The 26,297-nt window shown below is 40.4% G+C and overlaps 1 protein-coding gene across 1 annotated transcript; it reads right to left on the bottom strand.

Annotated features, from left to right (window-relative positions):
- Nucleotides 1-990: 990 nt before the first annotated feature.
- LOC142084970 (very-long-chain enoyl-CoA reductase-like) lies at nt 991-24,258 on the bottom strand. The gene is made up of 13 exons (XM_075156330.1): nt 24,232-24,258; nt 14,239-14,289; nt 13,687-13,738; nt 13,306-13,350; nt 11,855-11,958; nt 9,706-9,821; nt 9,482-9,587; nt 4,931-5,003; nt 4,785-4,828; nt 3,360-3,417; nt 2,536-2,624; nt 1,426-1,471; nt 991-1,326 (listed from the first exon to the last, which is right to left on the bottom strand). The coding sequence occupies exons 1-13, from the start codon at nt 24,256-24,258 to the stop codon at nt 1,199-1,201; spliced, it is 939 nt and encodes a 312-aa protein (XP_075012431.1). The 3' UTR covers nt 991-1,198.
- Between the last annotated feature and the right edge of the window lie 2,039 nt (nt 24,259-26,297).

The following is a 26,297-nucleotide window of genomic DNA, read 5'->3' as shown; positions in this document are numbered from 1 at the left end:
TATTTCAAATTATTTCAAAATACAGTCTAGAATTTATTGCATATTTCACCCTTACAAATAGTTGCAAAAATCTTTCTATACATCCATTACAGATAAATAAATTAATCATGAAACAAAACAGTATCTATGCATTCTCTTCATATTCTAAAATAGCTTCTTTAAAATGTCATTCAGATAGATTCCTATAGTCTTTTTTTACTAGATTTGCACAAAACCCAACTAAGTCCCACTGAACATCTTGTGAAAAAGAAAACACAGGAAGTCCAAAATGTAGCTGATTTTTCTCCCTGGCTCTGAAAATAGGAAGGGAGCTAGCATTCTGAGGACTAGCAGTCACCTCATGTATTTACAAAGTGCGTTAAAAATGATTCAGAGAATGCTGACATAAAATGCTAGGTAAAAGGTCCTTTAGTATCATAAGGACTTCTTATATGAAAACAGGCCAAATATCACAGATACAGCGTAGATCAGATCTTCTGAACCTTATTTACTAGTATGCAATTTACTAAAGAAGATGACTAAAACCAAACAAACAAAACAACCCAACAACGCAGGATGTTACATCCAGTAATACTACAAGTACTTCTTACTTCGGATTCTTTTGGCAAATTAGGGGTTAGACCCAAATCAGGTATTTGAGATATTGCCTATTTCTTTATTCCAGGAATCATTCATATTCTTTGGTAATGTTATTTGTTACAAAGCACCTGCCTCCAGGCACACACTCTCTTCTTCAAGTCAAAGAAGGCAGAGCATGCAGCTGTCTTCAGGACAGCTTGCCGTGCTGGCTGAGCTGAGCTCTCTAGTAGTTAGCTGGTACGTCCTCATTCCAATCTACTTATGTATTGCAGAATGCCACTGCTAAATTTGGAGCTGCTTTTCAGCACAGACTTCTCAGTATCTCTGATCCATCAATCTAAATAGACTAGTGCAGGAAAATCTAAGTCAATCAGGTTACAGTGAACTGTAGGGGCTTTTGACTACCAGCTGTGCAATGAAGCCTTATTTTTTGAAGGTGCTTCTGAGTTGAGAATTCTTGAATGTAAGGAAGTGTAGCTTTCAAGTGCATACAATTTCTCTCAGCAGTGGAGATTCAACATGCACCAAAATCCTTTAAATTAATTCACTTATTTGGCAGGAGGTTTATGAGCTTTTTCTTCCTGAAGTTCCGTGCAATATTCAAATTAAACCTTTTTTCTTACAACAAAAAAGGAATAATTGGCATTCGAAGACTTGGATAATCCTTGAATTCTCGTAGGTAGGTGCAGTGTTTATCCTTTGCCCAGATTGTCATCTGAATGAAGCAAAGCAAGGTGAACAGCCCCACTGGAAGGAAGGGAGAAAAAGACATATTTCATTATCAGATTAAAAACACACTCCTGTTGCTGACATCACTTCAGGGTGAAGTACCAAAACATTACTCACCTGGAACACACTGAGTCATGATAGTGAAACTGATCCAGGTCCCCACCTGTTTTGGCCAAGGAAATTTAAAATATTTCTGGTGACAGCATTTGCATTTAAGTCTTTATTGATCAAAAACAACCTTGTCCTAGTATAGGTAAATAAAAAAGCCAAGGTCAGACAGATCAATTTCTAGTATTAATAACCTTTAGCCAAAAAAGTGAACAGTGCCTTATCACAAACAAAACCTTTGTGTTTGCTTCCATAGCTATTATCATGACAAAATTTTAAGCATTACAACATAGTGTCCTTTCCATTTCTCTGCCTAATTTGTATATGTCACACCTCCATCAATGCTAGGAATGGTGACTTTCTATAGTCTGAGGCCAAATGCTGTTCTCATTAACATCTCTTAATCTCCACTGAAGTTAAAACCTGATGCTGTCCTTCTGTGCAAGAGTGAATTTTACACTGAGTTGCACTGGTTTTAACTGCTTTTGAACTGAGTCGGGAGTTTGGTTCCTGATTAAGGAATATGAAGTGATAAACTGATTCAATCTTCTAAAGCAGTCACCACCAACACAAGTGACTGTACAACTTAAGAAAATGGGGAAGACGACCTGGGCCTATTTCCTATTTTCTCTACCACAGTATCTTCTATTCGTCTATTTCACCATTTTCTCTACCACGGTATCTTCTATTTGTCTGCCCGCTATCTTCCTGCATACTGTGATATTCCTGGGCTCTCTTAATTATAATAATGTTATAAATCCACCAGATGCCCCCATCCCCTCATTGCAACACACATTCAGTGGCATTCTCCCTGTTCCTGTCTGCAAAATTTGCACTGCTTTAAAGTGTAGCTTTTTGTCTTGTCTAGCAGCCATACTGAAGCATAGGCCAGGGTCTGGGCTGTCTGTTTAAGGTTAGCCCCAAAAGTACTGCCTCAAGGGATGAGAGGAAGAACAGACAAGTTCCTGTCTGCAATCTGATTTCATGGGGTTTAGGGGAGGAGGGGAAATGTATTGAGCTGAACTGTTTCAGAGGTTTCTTCCATGTTTGAAATTCTAAAAGAAATGAAAATATATTCAGCAAAACTAAAATCTTAACATCGTGTTTGAAAATACATACCTCATATGTATAGTTAGGGCAAGATACAAAGAAAAACAGCCATGTGAAAGGATTCTTTGTTGGATATGGGATCTTACGGATTTTGGATCCTATAGATTAGAAAACAAATCACAAAATATTCACATTCCTAAATATATTGTTTTCTATAAAGACAACCCAAATCTGCCTACTCCTGTGCCTCATCACTGTCAGAGGGACAAGCAGGATGTGCGAAAACAGGATGTCCTCTGGACCCACAAGAAGGAATAGGATAACTGTGAGGAAATGTTCTGGGCATTAGAAAGTCATCTACATATACCTTTGATCACAGTCACTCCTGTAAGAAGAGGTACCGCAGGTTTTAGATTTAGAAGTTAAAGGTTTTGTCAGATTGTCACAGAATGGGATTTTAGCAGTCATAGTTAATAGTTGTAAGCTGTTTGGCTCGTGCCCAAGGAACCCTGGCCTGCACAGAGATCTTGTGCCCCCTGTAGAAGCCAGTGAAATTACTTTCCCTTGCTCACGAAAGCATAGCTTATACGAGCACTGTTTCCTTTTGCACTACCAGAGTAACTAATAGAACTGCTCCCCCCAACACAACCTCGCCTTAACCAATAAAAATTACAGTAAGATAAGAAGTGCTGTTTAACAGTGTAGTGTTGGATTCCTTGCACTGTCTGATCTCCCCTAGAATCCAGTCTTTACAGTGCTGAGCAACCTGCGCTCCCACAGCAGTCAGCTGGCAGGTATCAACGCCCTCCAGGATTAGGTCTTTCATGAGGTAGAGTAACTGTAGAAGTACTGAATGGCTGCGCAACAGTGAAAAATGATAATACAATTTTTACCATTTCTCCGGAGGTCACTAAGTGCAACATGAATGGAAAAATTTCCAGCTTCACACAGCTGCAAGAAAAAGCATGACAGAATTAAAAATGTGCTTCCCTTCTATTTACTCTTCTTCCTTTTGTTATTTCCTGGGGTACTTAAAAAAAAAAAAAAAGGAAAAAGAATCTACTGTAAACATAAATATCCTTAATCAAGATTGCTGTCTGACAGGAGGATGGAATGTCTTTATTCAAACATGAGTCCATATTATACTGTGTTACATATTTGTGATATTTGCCACCAAATGTGGACTCAGTGTCCAAAAGATCAAATTTACTGCTTATATAATCCTCATGAGATCTAAAGGCAATAAGCCAAAGGGGATAAAAGTAAATCCAGGAGATACTTGCTTTATCTTTTTGTTATTCTTCTGTCTTTAAAAACACCCAAAAATTGATTTGGATAGTTTTGGTTTCTAAAAAGTCATTAAAATCCCAAGGAAGATACGGGCTGGACTCTAAGTAAGTTTTCATCTCTAGAGTATAATTGATATGAATCATGAAATATAATTGACCCAGCTTCCTCCACTGGTTTTAAATAATGCTTCCCCCATCAATTATGCAGAAGTGTATTAAACTGATTACGGACAGTCTCCAGTATCTGCAAAGCACAACTATTAAAGCAAATGACTGGTGGTCAGAGCTCTTGAGTTTTATTCCCATAACTGTGCTTTCAGTTATGTAGTATCTCTGTAAAACGGGAATAGATTATGAACTCGCAGAATTTTCATACTGGGAAGCTGCTTTGAGATCCTGATGCAGTCACTGATGATTAGTTTCTCAAGGCAAGCAAACAGCCAATGTTTTGAAAAAGTTACGCATACATAGGAAAAATCGGTACATCTTTGTTGGCTACACTAATGTTGCTTCTGCATGTATGAAATGTTCCTAGGAGCTGTGAGAAGGAACAGACAGTGACTTAAGATTTTTGCTTCATAAAGAAAGCTGTAAAAAATTTCTGAAGCCAAGCAAAATGAACCTCTATCCCTGGAAATTATCAGCAACATACTTTCTTAGTTGGCTAGTTCTCTGAGTTTTATGATCTGTTGTGATTCTTAACACTCGATAAACAGTTCACAAAACAAAATCACTGGCTTTTAAACACAGTGTCACAAAACTGGTAGTTCCAGGATTCTTTTAAAGATTATGAGAGATCATCCCAGCAGATAAATATCCCAGTCTTGGAATGCATACTGAATCAAAATCTTTCCTTGTGTACAAGATCACATTAAAATCTGACAGATTTATCTGTTCTGCATGCAAGTGGTCAGCTTTAGTAGTATGTCCCAAGTGTTCATCTGCTTATCCTACTCACTCCTCCACTAACACAACATAAGAAATAAAGCAACATGTTTTAGCATTTTATAAAAAGAGCAACAAACCTACCAGAAACATGATCACAGCAAAATTTATCTGTTTTTTCCCATAAGCTATAAAAAAAAAAGTTTACATGTGATTAGTACTAATATACAAACACTAATATACAAACACATAAGTACTTAAATCATATTGAGGGTTGTTTTGCTACTTACAAGGAGGAGTGTAAAGAGGATGATTGATGTAATAAGCAAGCCAAGCTGCAAATCCCCAGTAATAAAAGCAGTTCTGAAAAACAGGGAATTTTTCTTTGTTTTAGTACAATCCTTTAGGCCAGTATTCACTGCAAGGACCACTGATAACAATGAATTGGGCTGATTCTTCAAATTGCTGATAATACAACAAAAAATGACAATACTAAGTGTGGTAACGTGGGAGCAGACAACAAGAAATAACAGAAAGGAAACAGTGCTCATAGAGTGAGATTTTCTCTCAAATATGTTGGAGCTTTTAAGTTTATAAACAGTTTTAGAAGGTATGATCCTACTATTGAAAACAAATTTATCTTGTCTAGCAAGCCATTTGGCCAAGGATGAAGTGCCATGCAGACTGTATGTTAAAGAGAGACTTGTTTTGCTAACCCCTGGGACTTTGTGAAACCAGATTTAGGCTCCGTGTTCTCTTCCCTGCTTATTACTTTGTATTCTCCAATCTCTTGCCCTTCCTCTTCTCCTTCACCCCATCAGTTTTCTTTTTTCCCATGCTTTAACTTTTCATACCTAAAGTCATTATGCCTGATGCTTTCCACTGCCCTTTCACTGCGATATCTTTAGTTTGTCCTTTCTGCTGCTGTCCTTGGCTTTCTGTGATCCAGCTTCCATGCTCTAAACTCTGATAACACAGCTGTCACTAATGGCTGCACTGACTCATTCCTGACCAATCTCAGAGCTTGTTCACAGGCTTCATCCATGAAAAGAACTACTTACAATGACAATCTCTACCTCTTGTTGGGTTTTCCTGGCCCTGCCACTTGTGGTTTTTCTTCTGACACTCATTGCGGCTTCTGTATCTTGGTGACAGGTTATCTTCTCCCTCCTTTTATATCTGCAGGTAGGAGAGAGGCCCTTTCTTGGCCCATTCCTCTTCTTCCTCTATGCTCTCACCTCTAGGTGCCATTCTCTTGCAGACAGACTTTAACCCTTGCCTCTCATCAGTTGAGATTTCTTCCTTTATCAAACCTAGTGTCTCAGTTTTTAATGTTTTAGGGCATGTTTGGTTATCACCTGGACTTCAGCAAGACTAAAACTGAGCTCTTTCCCTTCCTTTCACCACTTCTGCTGTTCTTTTCCTTCCCCTTATCTTTCTTTTCCTCCTATTTTCACTCTTGAGTAAAACACTGATCCTCTTACTCTTTCTGGTGATGCTTTTTTCTTGGCCTTCCACTAGGTTCACGTACCTTAGACATTTCTAGGTCTTTCTGCTTTCTCCTTCACAGCTTTCCCTTCCTGCTCATGCAGCCAAAATTCTTATCCAAGGCTGCATTCTTTCCAGTCCTGACTGGTTTAACTTTTTTTTTGGCTTTGAATTTTGCAGCCTTTTTCCCCCTATATATACCAGAACTACATTTCTAGCAGTAATACCCCAAAAATGATTACCTCAGTATCTGTAACCCACACTAGCTGACTGCAGTGTGTGATGTTGCGTTTTTCTGAAAATGCTGGTGAGGGGTAAGCCCCCCCATCTGTTTCAAGCAGTTGTATCAAACATTCTGTTGCATTTCCACTTCCTTTTCAGAGTTAATTGAACCCCTGAAGTGCCCAGAGAGCTCGGACAAAATGGACACCCTATTGGGTATACTGTAATACAAGCACATAGTACGTCCTTGCTCTGAGATTATATATTAATAGATAACTGCTGAGAAAGAGCAAATTATTAACCAATAATTACAGATTAGGTGGGACAAAATGACAGAGAGATTAAGTAACTTCCCTGTGACAACTTTCCTTTTCCCCAGGAAAAGCAGCAGAGCCAGAAGAATGACTGCAGTGAGGAACAATCTAGTTAGAGTCCTATCCATAAACTACTGCTTCCTCCCTAATACTAGCTTCTTCTATCCTCATCTACAATTTACTAACTGCTGTACAAACTTAGGTGGAAACATTTTCTTGTAATCTTGGAATGGCATCTTACGAAAAACCTTTCCCTAACTTCGGGGCTTGGCACAGGATGGATCATATGGCAATGGATTTCAGTGAAGTAAAGTTAAATGAATAAATTATCATGGTTCAGCTCCCAACAATACATGCTGTAATTAAACTGAACAAGTACTATTCACCCAAAGAACATGATTTACTGCAAGAGTATTCCTCAGTCATAAGAAAAGGAGCTTTAAGATGAGCGGAGTCTGCCACTGCTAAGGTCCTTAGCAGTAACACTACAAATGTCCAGCTGCCACTAGAAGCCTTGTTGCTCATACAAAAGCCTCCGGTGAGGTTCAGATAGGAACAGCAGAGTACATGCAGACTTCATAAACTCACTTGAAAGAAAGAAATTGTTTCTGTGAATCTTTCCTATTCCAGGTGAATAATAAAGCTTTACAACAATCTCTTATAAAAAGATTTTGTGGATCAAGTTCAGATATTGCAGGGATCCCATAAATAAATTATTCCTAAGTTTATAAAGTTATGGTTAGGATTTTTGTCTTCTCTACTCCAATTGATAATCCCTGTGATGATCAAAACTACTTGTTAATGCCCTGCCTATGTTTATTCATGACCAGCGTGTACCCTTCTGTTTGTCTCATTACATTGTCTTCTGGTTTAAATGGTACTTCTTTAGGTCTAGTGTTTTCTTTCCTCCAGATGTTTTTATAGAAAGCGAAAATATCCCTTCTTTTTACCCATGAAAATATTCAGTAAGACCAGTCATAAGACTAATCTTTGAGGAATTCCACTGGCACCTCCCTGTTATTAAAGGTCTGACAGATCCTTTTCTGGCACAACCACGATCATCTTTCCTTTAGTTAATTCCTTTATCACCACACCATTTTTGTATTAATCCCTATCTTATTCACATTAAGCCAGTTGTTTACTAAGTCCAGATAAATCAGGTATTCTACTTTTTCATTGCCTAGAAAAATCACATCTTAGAAAGAATTATACTATGTTAGTATATAGCATGAACTGCTTTTGGTGAACCCCTGCAGCATTTTACGGCATCATTTATTCCTATTTCCATTTGGTAAACAAAGGATGAAAATCACAAATCTCATCACTTCCTGTCTCAGATCTCTGCTCATTGAGACTGAAGTGTCTCTTGTTAAAGGTTGCTTTCCGTTGCACTAAGGAAATAAGCTATCTATATCAAACACCTCAAGTAAGAAGCTTTGTCTACCATCTGTATGTGAGAGAAAAAAGGGAAGAGGATGTGATATTTTTCTCACTGGCACAATTTCGGAGTAACACCACCAAAGTCAATGAAATCAAAGTCAAGCAAATCAAACCCAAGCACTGCTAAGCAAGTAGAACAACGGTGAGCAACTTTACAGATGAATGCGAGTACCACCAACCTGAGAAGGTGGAAAAGTAGAAGTGATCGGAATGACTGGTACAAATGTCGATTTTAGCAACAACAGTTTGTATGGTCTGAAAGGAACGAGTAGTTGTCAGAGATGGCAGTGAGAAAATGAAGATTTATCACACTGTACAGATTCTTTTTCAAGGTAAAGTTGCTCATTTATCTGCTGTTCAGCACACATTAGCTACTATTGCATCAAGAACAAGTCTTTAAGAGATCTGCTAGCCTTTTAACAACCCCTGCACTCTTCCGCTGCAGAAAACACACTAAATTGCTAGGGAGGATTCTTTCTGAGGGCCACTGCTCAACTACAGACCCTCCTTCCATTTAGAAAGCTATCACCAGAACTACCAGAGCCGCTGCGCAGGTGTAAGGAGTTAGCCACAAGGTAGAGCTTCAGCTGCTGGGAGAATCACTGCCATAATGCAAATTCCAAGGGACGTCTAAATATCAAATGTTAAATACCCAAATGCTGATACTATACTATACGCTTTTCCAGTTGTAGATGACAATTGCCTGTCTTCCTGAGCGTATTTTTGAATACCAGTGTGTACTCTGTTGCAAACATTTGTAACATAACTACAGCCCATGCATAACCATGCAGTCCACTGTACTACTTTGCTGACATCTAGGAAACAGGAGGTCCACATCTCTACGCCTGCCCTGTGCCACAGCAGCACTGGTAACATTAGGGAGTGCTCCTGCGGGAGAAGAAAATGCAGACCAACCAAGCTGCTTTGCGCTGGATCAAAGGTAAATTAACAGTTGCTTAACAGCAAAGAGAGTGTTAGGGGCAAAGAAGACATAAAATGACTGCTATAAAAAGTAGATTTTTTTTTAAAAAGCAACCCTCCCAATACTGTGCCTGCCTGTGCTACCTTAAAAGTTAACATTGTTACTAAAACCTTCACACCCAAGGAGCTAGCTGAGTGAGAAGGAAGGGTATGCTGAAGGTTTAAAATTCTGGAAGAGCAATGAGAATACTATAACATGAATAACAGTATAGCAACATCTGGGTTGTGCAATAGCAACATTAAGAAGTCTTTTGAAAGAACTACAGATTTATGGGTGAGATTTGCTGTGCATTACTACAAAAGCCACACCAAAAAATCTGTGCTGCAGAGGCAGGGCATAGGTTGGCTAGGTTGGGTTTGTAAGGGGGGCTATGGATACATTCTGACACAATTTACCTTCACAATATTCCTCAGTGGCATAGTCCCATGGGAGAACCGATGAACAAATACTGTTTCAATCAACCTTTTGATGTAGTGGAAAGAATGGCAGATACATGCCAAGCTAGAAATAGCAAGACAAAAGCATTTAAGAGTGCTTAAAAAAACAAGTGTGGCAAGACATTTGGAATAAGACTACAATGCTAACACGAAATACTGCTCAAGCCTGCAAACGGACTTACTTAACTACTGGATGCGGGCTTGATGTAAACCTCTCATCCAGTCCATAGACAAAAGGCATGCGGAAATAAAACAGAAAATAGATGAACAATGGACCTGTGTATTCTATCAAAAATACCTGCAAAAAGAGAGAAAATAATTAGACAGCTGAATTAGATGATGGTTTTGCTTTGGTTTCTTTGTGATAATTAATGCAGTGGGGTAAACACCTCCACTGACCCAGGATGGCATTTAGAGAGGCAAGGAGGGAATAACAGGTTTGGGCTTGGGCTATGAAAGTGGTAGACATGCACATAAATGTTTTGCAATGCATTTGCTACAGTTGCATACAAACAGCCATTGCCAGTGCAGCTGACACAGTATGTGTATGAAAAGATAATCATGGCAGCCCACGGGTCATGATAAACATGCATGCATGTTACATTTACGCAGCTCTCACCCTCCTCTTGCCCTCAAAAACTGTTGCTTTATTTTGGGTTAAAATGATATTTGGTGAAGAATTTATCCTGAAAAAGAGGAGCTTTGTTTCTAATAAATGAATTTTGTTTAAACTGGAAACACAGCTTGAAAGTGTTCATAGGTGACCCCATCTGTACGAACAGTTAGCACAGCAGATGTCCCGGGAAACAATCAATTCATTCTATGTTCAAACAATCTTTAATTTGAACAGAAAGAAAACAAAAAAGAGAGAAAGCCAAAGAATCTATTATCTAACTTGATTTCATTTCAGATAAGTGTGTATTTCTTCGGAATATCACTTTAAATTGAAGTTAACTTTGGACCAAACATTAACAGTTGAATTTTCCACACTTCTGTAAGTGAGGAAGGTAGGCTCATACCTTATTTATGGAGAAAGAAGGGAAATTGATTGTACTTCTGTCACAAAAAAAAAAACCAACCCCACACAACACTGTTTTCTAATGTATTTAGAGCTATTTTGACACTCAGAAAAGTTGTGTTATCAACTTCTGTAGCAATCAGCATTTTCTCTGGCGAAGATTGTAGATGAGAAGTTTGTCTTTTTTATTTGATAAGACTGAAGTATTTCTTGGCTTACATTTCAATGAAGTAGCTTGAAGGGCAGGGAGAGCAGAATGTAAAAGATTATGGAATGGAAGAAATCTGGTGTTACTCTGCACTGTGATATTTTGATATATATCAATGCATGTGTGTCTTGGAGTCTACATTGCCATTAGAAGTTTTGCCTGTCTCACTGGTTTTTGGATTCTGTAATACCTGTCTGATTTATCAGCATTGCATCCAAAGTACAGATGTGAAGATTCAGTCTTGCAGAACATTTGACTTTTTTTATTTTACCTCCTATGAATGTTGGTTTTGCTATTTGTCATTAACACAAGATTTTATTAATGTCTCATAGTTAAGAAATGGTAAATGTGCCTTTAAATTACAGGGTACTTTTCCCTTCGTGCTGTGCTATTCCATTAGCACTAGTATAATTTGTGCATCATGGACCTTCTGAAGAACTGGAAGGGTCATTGGTCACCTCACTGCATAAACAGCAGTGCTGTGTTGCCTGCCAAGTGAGTTGTGACAGAATTTGCACTTGAGCTAAGACAGTAAATATGCGAGGTCTTTGTAGATGGCTACTAATATTCCAGAAATTATCAGCTGTCATTAGCCTGCCACTAACATCCTGGGATGCAGCCACATGCAGACAGCTAACTGATCTTACTTTCATGCATTTTTCTGCTGAAGACACTTCAATTACTGACATGTGAAGTTGTTCACATGCCTCTTTGCAGGACAAACTCATAGGAGTATAATCCTGATCTTTGTCAGGGGAGTTACGCAGGCCCTGTGAACCAGATCCTCAAAGGCATTTAGACATCTAGTTCCTAGTGATTTTGCAGTAGACATCTAAAGCAATTTGAGAACCTGCACCTTAGTTCAGTAGAGCCAACCTACCCTGCAGCAAGTTTTCCACTGCTGCTTTTCCAGGGAACTAGGCATTCAGAATATTCTGTTACTGCTTTCCCTGATTAAATGAACCGAAGCAATGAGGGTTCATTGCCTGCATCTACTATCAGAGCAGACATCATGCAGAAATATTGGAGAGAGACAAAAAGTGATGTGAGGATTAATTATGGAAAAATAGCCATTAAAATGGCTCAGACTTGAAGCATAGCTCACCGTAGTCCATCCTATCTGTGGCCCTAAATCTTTAAAGTATAAGGTAGCAGTTGTGCCAACAGGGAGGTGCTGCAGGATTTCCTCATCCCTCAGGGACTTTCCTTCTGAGAAGGAAAGAAGTAATTACATCTCAGTGAAATTCAAGTCAACTTTGGTAGCATACTAGGTCTATATTGTGTTTTAACCAATCTTTGGAGATTCTTTGACGTGACGTGGGTTTATTGGAATCTCAATAAACTAAGAATGTCTATACTTAATTCTAATTGATCCCTATAATCACATATAAGCCTGGATCCTCTATTCACATCAAGACAGTTAGGAGAATTCTCAATCCTATGTGCCTGCCTAGTCTAGTAGACTTGCTTCACCACTGCTACAGCAGCATTTGCTGATGGGTCACTGCCCTTTAACATAGTTCATTGACCTCCTAGTCAGCTGCACCTCCATCTCCCTCCTCTCTCTTCCTCTCATTGCTCATCATCAGACAAACAGAAGCTAGCATAAGCTGAGACTGGAAGGCTCTCCTACAGAGGTTTTCATTGCCTCCTTTTTTCCTAACCAACCAGCTAGGAGGTGATTCCACAGGACTTAAGCTAGTACTCAAGCTTTTAATGCCTAGATTTGGGGGAATCTCCAGAAGGCCAGCATTTTCTCATGGCAAGTCTCACAACGTAAGTCCATGGAGGACTCTGACCAGGTAAATCTTTGAAGAAGGAAATAAGATGCTCATATGCCTGTTTTCCATGAACAGATTCTACACAATGAACTAATCTTCACCGGCACACTATTAAGGGACTGTTTAAATAAAATGATGCTTAATGGAAGCAAAAGAAAAAAGTGCTACATTTTATACTGAATGCTGAGACGAATTAACACAGTTTGGCAATTAGACTTTCTTTTGTGTACCCAGGCCATGTACTAAGAGGCTTCTAGTAGCAATATCTACAACTGCATTAATGAAGTCAGCCAGCTGACATCAGCTTTGTCAGCAAATCCTACATCCATGGCAATGTGTTTTGCATTAGCTTACCTCAAAAGAACTGTAATTCCTGCCTGAGAGCAGAGGATTATGTGAATTGGTAGCTCTAACTCATAGCCCTTTTTAGTACTCCCAGCTGAGCACCACTGTGGAGATCATTTCACTGCAGCTAAGGCAAATTAGTATCTAGATTTTGTGCTGCGTGTCTTGAAAGCAAAAGTGCTCAGTAATTAGAAAGTGCATTGGAACAATGTGCAGACTCCTGAGTTAATTACCAAGCACCAGGCACATGAGTGGAACTCTGTTCAATAGTTTCAAGGAATTAAATTTGTTCTGGATTCTCTTCAGCCTTCATAGTGCTAATTAACATAGCTGGAAACTCATTCTCAAGAGCTGATACGCATGCAAAGTACACCTTTTATGCCAGGCCCCTCCTCACAGCTTTGTTACTCTAGTCCTCATAAGTACTTACTTGGATCAAGTTTTATTGACTGCCTTGCTGGATACCACCGAGGATCTGTAAGACCATACAGAATTGTGTGATATACAATGTTTGTTTTAGATCATCCACTATTATAATGAATGCAACACAACAAGATAAGATTTAGTTAAAGATTTTTAGGAATATTTATTCAACATGAATATCTGTGAGAAATTACGCAGCAGAAAAAAATACAAAGGTGTGTCAGGATAGTATAAAAAAATGATACTGAAATCTCAATGTGATCGCATTCATGTGCAGGTTACTTAGCATTATGTGTGTGTACATCACATGTTTCAAATTATGTAATTTTCTCCTATTTATATAGTGGATATTCTGATGTGATGTGAACTGCTGCAAAGTTATACTCACATAATTTATGGAACATCAATCTGATCTCCCTAATTGTGGCGTTTGGTTCCACCTAGGCAACAAAAAATATTGTATATGTAAGATGCATATCTTGAAAGACAACTACTAGGTGTAAGACTATACAAGTAGAAATGTGACTCAAACAATGTAACAACATAAATTTCTTACAGTGGCTAGGATTGGTATGGATGATTCAAAGCACTTCTTTGGAAAAAGGGGTGACAATTTGTGGCATCTGTTTCAGAGGCAGCTTGTCTAGCAGTGATCAAGAGTTACTACAACCACAGTGACAGTTTGATGGCTTATGAGTGAGTAAGGCACAACTGGCACCATCTTAGTGAAGCAGCTGAAGTTGTGCTCTTTGCCCAAAAGCTCCTCCTGGAAAAGGGTTGAAGTACTCTGTAGTCAGTATGAAGTGGGCAGAATTGTTGCCTCTTCAGTGGCCAAAGAAAGACTATCAGGAGATGAAAGACCCTTCACAAACTAGGTTTACTTAAGAAAAGTTAGTAATTTTTAAAATCACCTAGCATTTTAAACAGATTTTTGTTTTACCTTATCTAGGAAACATAGCGGTTTCTTTGTCTTCCAATCAAGGATTTCCACCTGATAGGACACAAAATTATAATTACCAATTATTGACTAAATAATCTCTAAACTCTTAGTTGATTCCCAGATTCACAATCATTGTTTAGAGTGAGACGCCATTTTTCTCTGATCTGTGGACTGCGTTAAAAACACTTCTGATGTGCTCAAGAGACAGCTTTAATCACAGCCAGGTTCTCAAAGCACTCAACTTGCAAAAATAATTTTCTTGCCAAATAAATTGTCTTCCTGGATATATTCAGAAGCAGAAGTAGCTAACTTATCGATCAAAACACATTGATGTGGGGTATTTTCTTATACTAGAGCAAAAGGAACAAATAAGGGATAGAGAAGTTTCACAGGAATCACTAAGGAAAAGTATTTTTATGATTTGTAAAACTAGAAAGACAGTTTGAGAAAAAAAAATTAAATGTGCATATATATGTATTTAAGCAAATATTCTGAGTACATACAGCTTGAAGATTAATGTGCATTGTTCCCAGAATATTTGAATTGTAAAGAGAGTGGAAAACATTGGCAGACATAATGAACTGATGCAGCTAAAGATCTGGACTTCACAACTCCTTAAAAGGTTGTTATAGGAATACTTAGTGTTACTCTTGCCTCTGAGATCACCTGTATTAGTAACTACATATTAGCATTTTATATTCCAAGCAGTAGTTTAGCTACAGCTCTGAAGAGGAAAGAGCAGTTTATTTCCATGATCAAAAGACACTTTGGCAAAGGTTATGATTTTAATCAACAGCCAAGCAGAAAAGTCCCCAGACGTTTCAAAGCCCAGTTGCAGCAGGCTAGCAAAACCTAAAATACAGTGATGGTGGTTTAATTTCATTTGTTCTCATCAAACTCTTTGTAATGGAGCTTTGTGGTATAGCTAAGAGTGAAAGTTCAAAGCTTATCTGTCACACTAAATGACTGGGACTATCATTACTTAGTACCAAAAAAGTTTGTTGTTGTTTTTTTTTAAATAAACATCTAGCAGTGATTACGTTTGGTATTAACTGGCCAAGAGGATACATTAACATTAGACTTTAAATATGATTCCTTACTAAAAATAGAAGTCACAGTTCAGTATCCTTCTAATAGGGTTACTTTGAAGAGATCACTTAGTTAAAGTATCTTATTTCCTTCTTTCACTTGTCCCAAATTGTTCTTTCTCTGTGGGTGCAGCAATGGAGCACTTCAGCTCCAGCCAGAAGTATCAAATCTGATCTCCACAAGGAATACTAATGCAGTGATATTTTCTACTTGTGCGTTGTAAGCTCTAAGTGGGACATCAAGGGACTTTTCCTCCTTTGTGATATGTAATGAATGTGTGACAGATTATTGGGATATTGTATGTTTCCCCTTCATGTTTTATATTTGAAATAACACAAATTTCAAGTTTTAATGTCTCTATTTGTGGGACATCTCCATGGGAAAGCAAATAAAGTGGATTCCCTTGAAATACAGCATTCTGACTCTTGCAGTCAGCAGAACAAATACAGTGGGGGCTGTAAACCATTTTTTGTCCCTTCTGATGCCGAGGTGCTACAAGGGTTATTGAAACCTTTGACACAAGAGCTTTGAGATACACCAGTGAATACCACTGGGCTGCCCTAAAGACTGCAGCAGGGCCTACAGATTTAGCAGTCTCCTTCTCATTCCATACCCACTCCCAGCATATACATATTGGATCAGAATCCCCCAGGGGCAGTTTTAGTCTATGGCCTTCAGTGGCTGTATTAGAGAAATCTTCTCCAGGCAAACTACAGAGTGGTTTGGATATCTTTCTGCCACCTACGCTCTTTTAATTGGGTTATTCTCATTATGCACAAGGCCGAACTGAAAATTATAGAGCCTTTTCTTTTGCTCTGTGGTTTTCATGGGAGTGGCTGTACAGAAATTTAGGTACTTCTGTGAACCTTTGGAATCAGTGTGGAAAACAAACAAACAAATCATCCAAGATCTTCTATAATGTTATTTGGTTCCCTTCCAGCATGTCTCTTTGAAGTGCCAAACTGACATACCTGCCTGTACTGGCCCATTTCTTCAAATACCTAAGGGGAGCCTATAGAGATGATGGATCCAGACTCTTCTTGAAGGTGCATAGTGATAATGGTGAGAGGCAATGGACACCAGTTGCAATATGGGAAAATCCAATCAGGTACAAAGAAATGTTTTCACCATGAGCTTGGCCAATCATTGGAACAAGCCTAGAGAGGATGTGGATTCTCCATTCTTGGAGGTATTTAAAACTGGACTGGACAAGACCCAATGCCATTTGATCTAGTTGTATCTGCTTTGAGCAGGAGTTGGACTACATGACTTCCGGAAGTCCCTTGCAACCTAAATTATTCAATGTTTCTATATTTGTGGACACCCATTTCTGAACTGAACTTCAAACATTTCAATTAGTTTCAGTTACTTTCAAGATCTAAGCAAATATCAAACATTCTTTCCCTTTTCGGAAAGACAGATGTAGGAACACAGCTTTAGATTCCACTCTAGCCCATAGAAACTTGTGTGATGACAGAGTGAAAACAAGGTGACCGTTTCCTCTAATGATCACGCCTCTTAGCTGTATCAGAACAATCCTCACTGTTTAAATGTTCCCTGCATAAGGGACAGAAAAGCCTGATCCAAGGCAAGAAATGTTACCTTTTCTGAACATAGTGGCCAATCACATGAACCCCTGTAGCACTGAACACAGTGCTTCCAGTCTTCAGGCGCAGCACCAAGTCAGTTAATGCATTGGTTGGCAACAGTTTTTAGATGCCCAGCAATCTGTTCTTGGAACACTTACTGATGGGTATCACACCTTTCAAACATAAATTGTTTGGCTCAGAGAACTTTAATTTCGATGTTTTCAAAGCATTTAGCACAATAGGACATTGACTGTTGGCTTGCACTGGTGCAGTATGACTTACAGTCCACTTATTTGGTGAATTTTTAAAGGCATTTTAAATTGCAGCTTCAGTAAAAATACTTTGATTAGAAGTTAATCAATAGGCAGATTTGTGCAAGATAGCTATGTTAAAACTCTTTTATAAGTGACTACAAATATATGTCTTCAATGTTTAGATGACAAGTTTGTTCTAGTGCATAAGGATTAAAGACTGATAGTGTCTTTAAAAACAGAAAATTTCTTGATTATTATTGTTTAGAATAGGTCGAGGGCAAAGAATAATCAATATACGATATAAACAGAAAAAAGTACATTCAGCTGTTAAACTTTTATTCATAAAATAAAAGGGGAAAATAAGAGGGGGAAAAGTTTATTCATAGAGGAAGAAGTTGAGCAAACAAGTGTTTAAAAAACAATTTTTAAGATGCAGTGTCCCTTCAATAGGATTACAAAAATACAGTAGATCAAATTCCCACAGTTTAAAGCCATATCAAATGCTTAAGGATCAACAGATCTTCAAAAAGTATGTGATAACTATTACGGAAATACTGACACACTTGTCATGTCTGTGCATCTTGGAAGTTTTATTTGCAGCATTTTGTACTCAGCAGATTCAGTAAACTGTAGCTGAGTGAGATTTTGCAAGCACTGACATAAGCATATATTGTATTGATTTCTTTTGAAATTACTCAGTAAAAAAAATTGCTTATTTTACAGTCTAGGAACCAAACAGCCCAAGAAAGAGTAATGCAGAATGAATTAATTTTCCCTGAACTATTAGAGTGCTTACATAAGTCAGGTTCCTTGAATTTAACACTAAAAAAAATTCAGTTGCCACAGCCCTAATTAAATATTTCTAAACATTTTTTTTTCCTATGGCATTAGTAATTTTCTCTATCTCCTTAGACTTTTCTGGTATACTGTGTTGCTCCTGAAGGAAGTAAGCATGCCTTAGTGTGATCTCACACTAGGGCATATCAAGAATAACTTTCTTGAAGTCAATAGAGTTAAGCCAAAGGGAAATTGCTCTAAGTGTACTTACACTGAAAACTATGTTTGTGCTGCTGCTGCTACAAATGACTTTCAGTCTGAAATTTCCCTTGCACAGGAATGTATAAACTGTTGCAGAGGATGAGTCTAAAGATCCATCTAGAATTGTATCTTTCTTTCTGATACAGCCAGCAGCAGGTGACTCAGGAAAAGTAGTAAAACAGGGCAAGAATGTAGTGACTGGGGGAAAGGGAGGAGACAGACACAGACACTGTGATTTTCCTGCACCAGAAGTGCTGCCTTTGTATTTAATAGCTTTTGATGGATTTTTCCTCAAATAGTTTATCCACTTGCCTTTTAAACCTCTGTAAACTTTTTGCATGCACAGTGTTCTGAAGCGGGGAGTTCCATAGCTTAGCCACATGCTGCGTGAGGAATTCCCAAAGCAGAACCAAGACAAATGTTTAATCACAAAGTGAAATTTCATCATCTTACCTGTGGAGTGCTGTACCTTATTCTGTAAGTAGTCCAACTAAGTAAAGCCTTACCTCTCTGAAATGATTAGCTCATATTTCATGAGACTAGAATCTTATTACATTATTTCACTGTGTATAAAGAGAGGAAATACAGTGACACCCGTACTCAAAAGGTTTTACACAATTAAATTTCACTTTTGTAGAATTTAGATGTCTAACATTTAAAAGTTCACAAGACACACACTAGGTACCTACTCCTCAGCTTCCTAAGTTCTACTCCTATGCAAGCCAATGAGAACCACCATCTGAACTGTGCTGAAACTCAGTACATTTTTATTTCTTCCACCTGTTTCAGATTTGTCGTGCCTGAAGGCAAGGCAAAGCCCAAGTCTCTTTGTAGACCTGGACCCGAGGATGGTAACAGGTGTAAAGCTACAAATGCTCACCCTTCAGAAAGACAAATCCATTTATATAATTGACAGCGTATAAAATAAGTCTGGTTTAGAATGGTCAGGAAGGAAAAGAAAGGTCTATTCCCTTGGAGTGGGAGGCCATTTTATTTTTCACAAAATGGAAGAGCTGTTAGAGATTTGTGCTTTCACAGTGAATTCTGGGTCTTGAAAGCCTATGAAAACTTTCCAGCTTCTACTAGCGTGACATCTTCCAGGAGGATACACAAGATGGGAAAGGAACCTGCACCAGTTAATACTGACTCAGTGGGTATTTACTTACACTGGCTAACACAGAGCTGCACATTGCCAATTTCCCAGGCGTACTGAAGAATCACATCATTCACTGAGTATCACTGTCACTGTAAAGCAGACTGGATTCCCTCCATCTGAGAACCTAAGCCAGCTTTGACTCAACACTAAGTAGACGTCCAGGTTTTTCAACACCACTGCGTAGCCTTTTCCATGTGCAGAGAATATTCATTGCCTCAGGGCTTTAGTTTATGGTGATTATTTTCTACAATGACAATATTCAGGTAGAAGAGGTTTATAAATTCTTTGTGAAATCGCAATCATTTCTTTGCATCAGCACTGTGATTTGCAATGTTGAACTTCAGTATCTATAGTTCCATTCCTACTCTTCATGGATCATTTGGTGTATGGATGTCAAAATGTACATCCAGTGTATGCTTTTGACATGGAATTGAAGAGACTGAAGAGAGAGAGATTTTTTCCTTTTTTTTCTACCTAGAGGTATCAAGGATGGGTCTGCTGTCTTTTGACTGGGCAGGAAGACTGGAAGCCCTGGGAAGTTTGAAGCCCTTATACTGACAGGTGAACTCACAAGATTTGTATTAATTTTTTAAAATATATTTCAAAGAAGTCCATTATTTTTTCTAAAATTAGACTTTTGATTTCAAACGTAGCTTTCAGATCCTGAGTAACTCCAGGTACCTCCTGCCAAGTAATGTTTTACTATCATATTTTCCTATACAAAATTAGAAGTTTCTCTCTCAAGCTCCATAGAGAAAAAGGACAAATTGCTGTCTTTTAAGTGAAGCAGCACAACTGAGTGTAGAAAGTGTTGGTAAGTGTGTGGAGAAGTGGTGAGGGAAGAGAAAGGGAGAATGTTTTTCCTTATGTCATCTTTTTCTGAGATAATAATTTGATGTGTTACTTGTGAAAACAAAGCAAATGTCTTCAAATAGCAGGGCAATTTTCAGCAGTGTCCCTTTAAATGGCCGTTCAAATATCTTGTATGTGGCCTTGTCTTGTTCAGGCAACTCTTGGAGGATACAGAATCTTAAAATCCTCAGCAGTCCTGCTTTTGACACTTGCTGTCAGTGCTCTTGATGAGGCTTTAGACAGCATAGCTCTGAGTGGGAGAAACCTTTGTAACAGGAGCTGTGACATCTCAGCAATGCTAGCTAGGCAGCAGTCATCCCCCTGTTGCATTCAGAGCGTTTTCATCACAGTCAGAAGGGGGAGAAACTTTAAATGCCAGCAAGGGGAGGCAGTACATTATTGCTTTTAGACTGTACTGCATATGTCAGTTCAATCTATCCTCAGGGAGTGAAGACTCCAAAACATTTTTGGTTATCACTGCTCACAAAAGGCACTTCCCATCCAAACCAGTTAAGGAAGCAAAAGTACAACTGTGGCTCTTACGACGCTAATTTTCAAGTATCTTGAAAAAATCAAGTGTATTTGTTCAAGTAACTTTCCTCTAGGAAGTCAGAGAGCTGTACTATTTTCTTTGTACGAATTGCTTTTGAAGACCTAAACCTGTCAAGTAGAAAGAAAGGGTAGAATTCATTAGCCTAACTTCAGAGCTCTCTACTACAGACATTTACATCTGAGCATGTCACATAGACATTCTTTGTATGGAAAGGAGAAAAGCAGGCACTTTTAGGATAAACTGTGTCATAAGCTCTGAAACATACCTAAAATAGGTCAGAAGAGTTGTTCTCTAATCAATTTGGAGAAACAAGCACTCCTACAAAATATTAATTATCTAGATACAAGTCTCTATCATAAATCTCTAAATTTTCAGAGGTGAATCTCCTCAAATTATCAGGTGCAGTACTTTTAGGTATGCAGTACTTTTAGACTGTAGTTGTTCTTGCTAAGCTTCTCCTATTAGTGCTATTAGAGCTATTAGTGATAAAAAAGCTGAGGTGAAATTAGAAACATACCAATACCTGAAGTAAACAAGACCTATTCTAGCATTATTACAGAATAAGTAATGTAGAGGCAGCCATCGAGACATATGTCTAGGAGTACAGCAACCTGACTTTGCGTATCAGTTTTAATACAGACATCTCATAAGTAGACGGAAATCACTCTGGGTTTTTTTTTTTCTGTCCATCCATTAGGTCCGGCATACTTTGGCTTAATTAGGTGGTTACTCATAATTCTTGGTACTGAGTTTGAACACAGCCAATTCAAAATAAGGAGTTAAAGGTACTTCCAAAGCTGAATCTGCCTTTCACTGGCTTCTTAATAGTCACTTTAATACAATGTTGCCTATTTTTTAAGTGTTTCTGTCTTCAGCTGAGCTGAGAAAGACTCTCATAAAGAAAGGAAGGGGATTAACAGCCAGTGTCTTAGCACTCACAGTCATAGAATCATAGAATCATTTAGGTTGGAAAAGACCTTTAAGATCGTCGAGTCCAACTGCCAAATCCACCACTAAGCCATGTCCCCAAGTGCCACATCTACATGTCTTTTAAATACCTCCAGGGATGGTGACTCAACCACTTCCCTGGGCAGCCTGTTCCAGTGCTTGACAACCCTTTCAGTCAGTCTGATGTTCTTCCCATCTATTTGTAGGTCCGTTCACCAGAGTAGTTTTATTCATGGATAAGGGAGAGGACCTTCCTACATACTCAGGAACCTATGAAATTGATTGTGTACTAAGCATGATCAAATGCATAACCTCAATAAAACAGGAAGAAATATTCTACCAATAAACCTCTGCTAAACTTGTAACAGTCATATTCTAAAAAATTCAGACAGTGACAGTTTGATGATTGTAAAGTGCTTTGTGATTCTGATAAGAAAGCACCACAGAAGAGCAATAAAGGGTGAATGGTTTAGAGATGTACAGGGAAATGTGCAGAACTATACAGTACCTCAAACAGGAAACGCTAATGTTTATAACACCAATAGAGATTTCTGCCCCCCCTCCCCCATCACCTCCCCCCCAGGAAGCACTGGGGGAGGTGGGACACTTACCTTCTCTCTTTTGATAGCTCAGTTTTGAATGCATGGTGGGGAAATGCAATTCAGAATTCAAATTCATTGAATTTATAACAGAAAGCAAATCAGTGAGGAGAACAGCACAGAAAGTGATATGCAACAGCACTGCTCAGTGCTACATAGCCTGTCTTTGTCCACATCCTACACCCTGAATCAGCTCAGACACACACTGGATGAGCTAGGCAAACCTGTTTCCACCCATTATCTGCTGTACAGAGAAAAGGACTAAGACATACAAGGCTGACATATAAATTCATGAGACATTCTGAGTTTGGATTAGTGTTGCTTAGACACAGGATCTTGATTTAGGACTCAAAGACCTGTATCTGCTGCTATTGTTCTGCCTAACAAGATGGAGCAGATCATTCCACTTTCTTGCGTTTCTCCGTCTGCAAAATCGGGTAACAATAATGATGTCGGTGCTTTTGAGGTCTTCTAGTAACAAGTGCTATTCAGAAGTCCAGCACCACTAAAGCAGAAGAGCAAACCTGCAGGCCAGACAATGACTGAAGACATTCAGGAGGGTAATACACATGTGCTTGCTCCTGCATTTGGATCTCACAAGAGTTTTGGTCTCTGGTAGAAAAGCAGGAGGCAGTGAAAAGCTTGGTTGTTTTTCCTAAAAAAACAGGGAAATCAACACTGCAGAGGAAAAGGCACAGTGCAGGTGCCTACCTCACCCCCACAAGAGCTAGAGACAGCTTATTTTGCTGAATTGTTAGTGATGTCCAAAACACTTTCATAGCTCTGAAAAGCAAAATCTGAACTTTTAGGTCGTGGTAAGTAACTAGAGGAGCAGCTGCTTTTCAGATTGTTTTAGTTTCTGTTAATGTTGCAACAACAATTGTTTTGTATTTTGCATGGGGGGAGGAATTGCATTTGTTTTTAGACAGTCGTGCTAGAGAAACTGAAGTGTAAGCCTGTAGAAACACATTCACGATTGCTGCCATTTAGCACGTACCGACCTGTTTTTGTAATACAAGCCACTCTTAAGAATTTTTGTATTAGCCAGTCTAACTAATGCTAGCAAAGAGTTGGCATGGCTGTTTATATAAGTTGATGAGATACATTACCCTTCACACTCCCCAGGTGCACATTACTCTGCACTTTCTGTACACACAAGGAGCTGACTGTACTAAACTCCGTCTGGCTATTTTTTATTTCCCACGCAAGACTCGAACGCACCGTGCTAGCAGTGGGCCAAGCCGTCGAGCCGAGCCGAGCCGAGCCGCCCCAGGGGCACGCCTGCACCGGGCCGGAAGGCTCAGCGGAACGGCGCTCGGCGACGTGCACAGCGGCTGGCGACAGGGTCTTCCAAGAAGTTGGGGACAGAAGGTGCCGAGAACATTCCTCGCTCTCGCCCTTTCCTTACGGCTGGGATGCACTGCCAGACCCACCCCGGCAGGCTGACCACGGCACTGCCCTCGGGAGGATCCGCGGGGAGCCCACAGCCATTGATCCGGCGCCTCCGCGGAGCGCCGAGAGCCCGCCTGGAGCCCGGGGACCGCCCCCCCCTCCGGGGCCACGTCCGAGGACCACCGGGGACGCGGGCAAGAGGAGCGGCGAGGGGAACGTGCCCGGGGAAGGGAAGGACGGGCCGGGCGGGGGCCGCTTGTGCCCCCTCGCCCCGAGGAAACTCCGGCGAGCGGCGCGCCCCCCGGCTCCCTCCGCCCGGCTCCGGCGGCGGTCACTTGCCTTGGCAGACCCGGGAGCGGACGGCGGTGCTTCAATGCAGATGGCAGGGGAAGAGAGAGGAGTCCGCGGGATCCCGGGCAGCCCCGTCCGCCGGCGGCAGGATGCTGCGGGGCCCGGCCCGGCCCGGCCTCGCCCCGTCCGCCCCCCGCCCCCGGCGCTGCCCCGCGGCGCCGCCCGCACCCACCTCGAAGAAGCCGGCTCTGCCGCCCATCCTGCGGGCTGCCGCCGCACCGCCTCCCGCCGCCGCGGCACCTTCCCCGGGCCCCTGCGCTGCGGCCAATCAGGTGGCGCCCAGCCCCCGCGGGGAGGCTCCCGGCGGCAGCGCCGGGCCGGGGGAGGCGGCGCCCAGACCCCCGCCCCGCCCCGGGCCGCTGCCGCTGCCTGGTGGTGCGCGCCGGGCGGCTGCTAGGACAGTTCCATGGAAAGCCAGCAGCGGTTCCCCAGGCAGCCTGCAACAGTGCGGGGGAGCGCCGGGACCCAGCACAAGCCAAGGTCTGCAGCTCCCGGGGTTCAAAAACTGGGAGAGAAAAGTAATATTCACCGGCCGCCTGGAGTGGCATTCAGTGGCATTTCATTCAAAAGGGTAATTTATCTTTCTTTGAACATTACAGAATTACTGCAGGAAATCCATCGCATTTCATGTTTTTTGCGGATCTGAAGTAGCTTAATCAGATAACCTGCAAAAACACAGCTGACCATGAGCTAGAAAACATCCTCTTTTCTTTCTCTGATAGTTTACCTTACGTTTCAAGGGTGATTGGACTGGCAAGAGAACTCTGCTGAGATCCCTTCTCCTGTGATGTGTTCCTGCTGCCACTGAGAATTAAATGCATGGCATAAAGGCTGATACTTTTTTCCTCCAACCAGTGTTCATTACATGATATCCTTTTTCTAGAGCTAAGGTAATTAAATATCAGCAAATTCTACAATGCTATAAAGGAACATTGCCTTTTCACTGCCATAAATTTCCATTAGACAGAAAGATTTATGCTATGCACTGTTTGGAAACCTTCTGCAATCCCTAAATTTAACCCGCTTCCATAGAATTATAACCATCAAAGCTACTTAAATGAAATACTAAAGAATAAATTTCACCAAAAGAAAAGGTCTCGACTGGAAAGCCAGAAGGCCAATCAGAAAGACCTAACAGGACAGAATTCACTGCTAGTGTAAATATGGGCAAACCTGTGAATGGAGCGTATGGAGGTGTACGCTCCTTCTCAAGCCAGTTACAAATCTGGATGGTTAACCTTTGGGCCAGGTTAGATCTTCTGGATTTTTATGTTAAACAAAAAGAAAACAAAATTACTGCTTTTCCAAATAAGCTGACATTTCTTTCGGAATATTTCACTTCCAGATGCTCTGTAATGAGGAAAACGTTTCAAATACATGAAAGCAATCTAATATGGAAAAGTAATCAGAACACAAATATAAAGAACATTTAAACTAACCTTCTGTACCAGAAAGCGACCAGGCAGTGCTTCAGACTGACAGAAGTTATGCAAATTGTTCTCTGTATTAGTGCAACATGCAGCCTGGGGAAGGAAAATCTGTTAAAAACACGATTCAAATTCCTGTGCTGACAGCAAAATTATAACTTGTGGCTTACTGTTCCCTTTAACTGTAGTTAGGGGGAAAAAAAAAAAAAAGCAAAAAAAAAGAAGCCCCCCACCTTGAATCTCCAATACAGATGGACTTCAACGTTCAGAGTGTGGCTTTCCAGAAGCCACCTGGTCTTAAAAAAAATCCCCAAACCATAATCCTTCAAGTCTCACCCAGTGTGTCTCCACTGAAATCAGGTGGTGTAAACCTAGAGTTATACCCTGACATTAAGTTTTAAGTTTCATCAAAATGTAAACATAACCAAACTAAATAAGCATTTGGTTTCCTTTTCTGGGCCTTTTTTCTCAGTGTCTGTCATCGACTATCTGTTACTTAAAAGCGTCATGACTAAAATTCAGATGGTTTCATTAACTTCACTAAGCCTGCAGAGCACCTAAGTAAGTAATGTTTGTGACTGCATGGGGCCCACCGGGGCGACCCGCGGCCTGGCGCCCGCAGGGAGCCCTGTCCGGCCCGGCAGCCGTTCCCCTGCCGCCGCCGGGGGCCGAAGCGGAGTTGTTACCGAAGCGCGGGCCGCTCCTGCCCGGCAGAGCCACGTCTACCCCGGGCGCTCCTCAAGGCGCGACGCCGAGGCCCGCTCCTGCGGCCGCTGGCCCCCTTGGCCCGGACCGAGACACGGACCCCAGC

The sequence above is a fragment of the Calonectris borealis genome, chromosome 8, assembly GCF_964195595.1.
Source record: "Calonectris borealis chromosome 8, bCalBor7.hap1.2, whole genome shotgun sequence".
NCBI classification, from domain to species: Eukaryota; Metazoa; Chordata; class Aves; order Procellariiformes; family Procellariidae; genus Calonectris; species Calonectris borealis.
The sequence above is the reverse complement of the archived record's forward strand: the minus strand, read 5'-3'. Positions and strand labels throughout refer to the sequence as shown.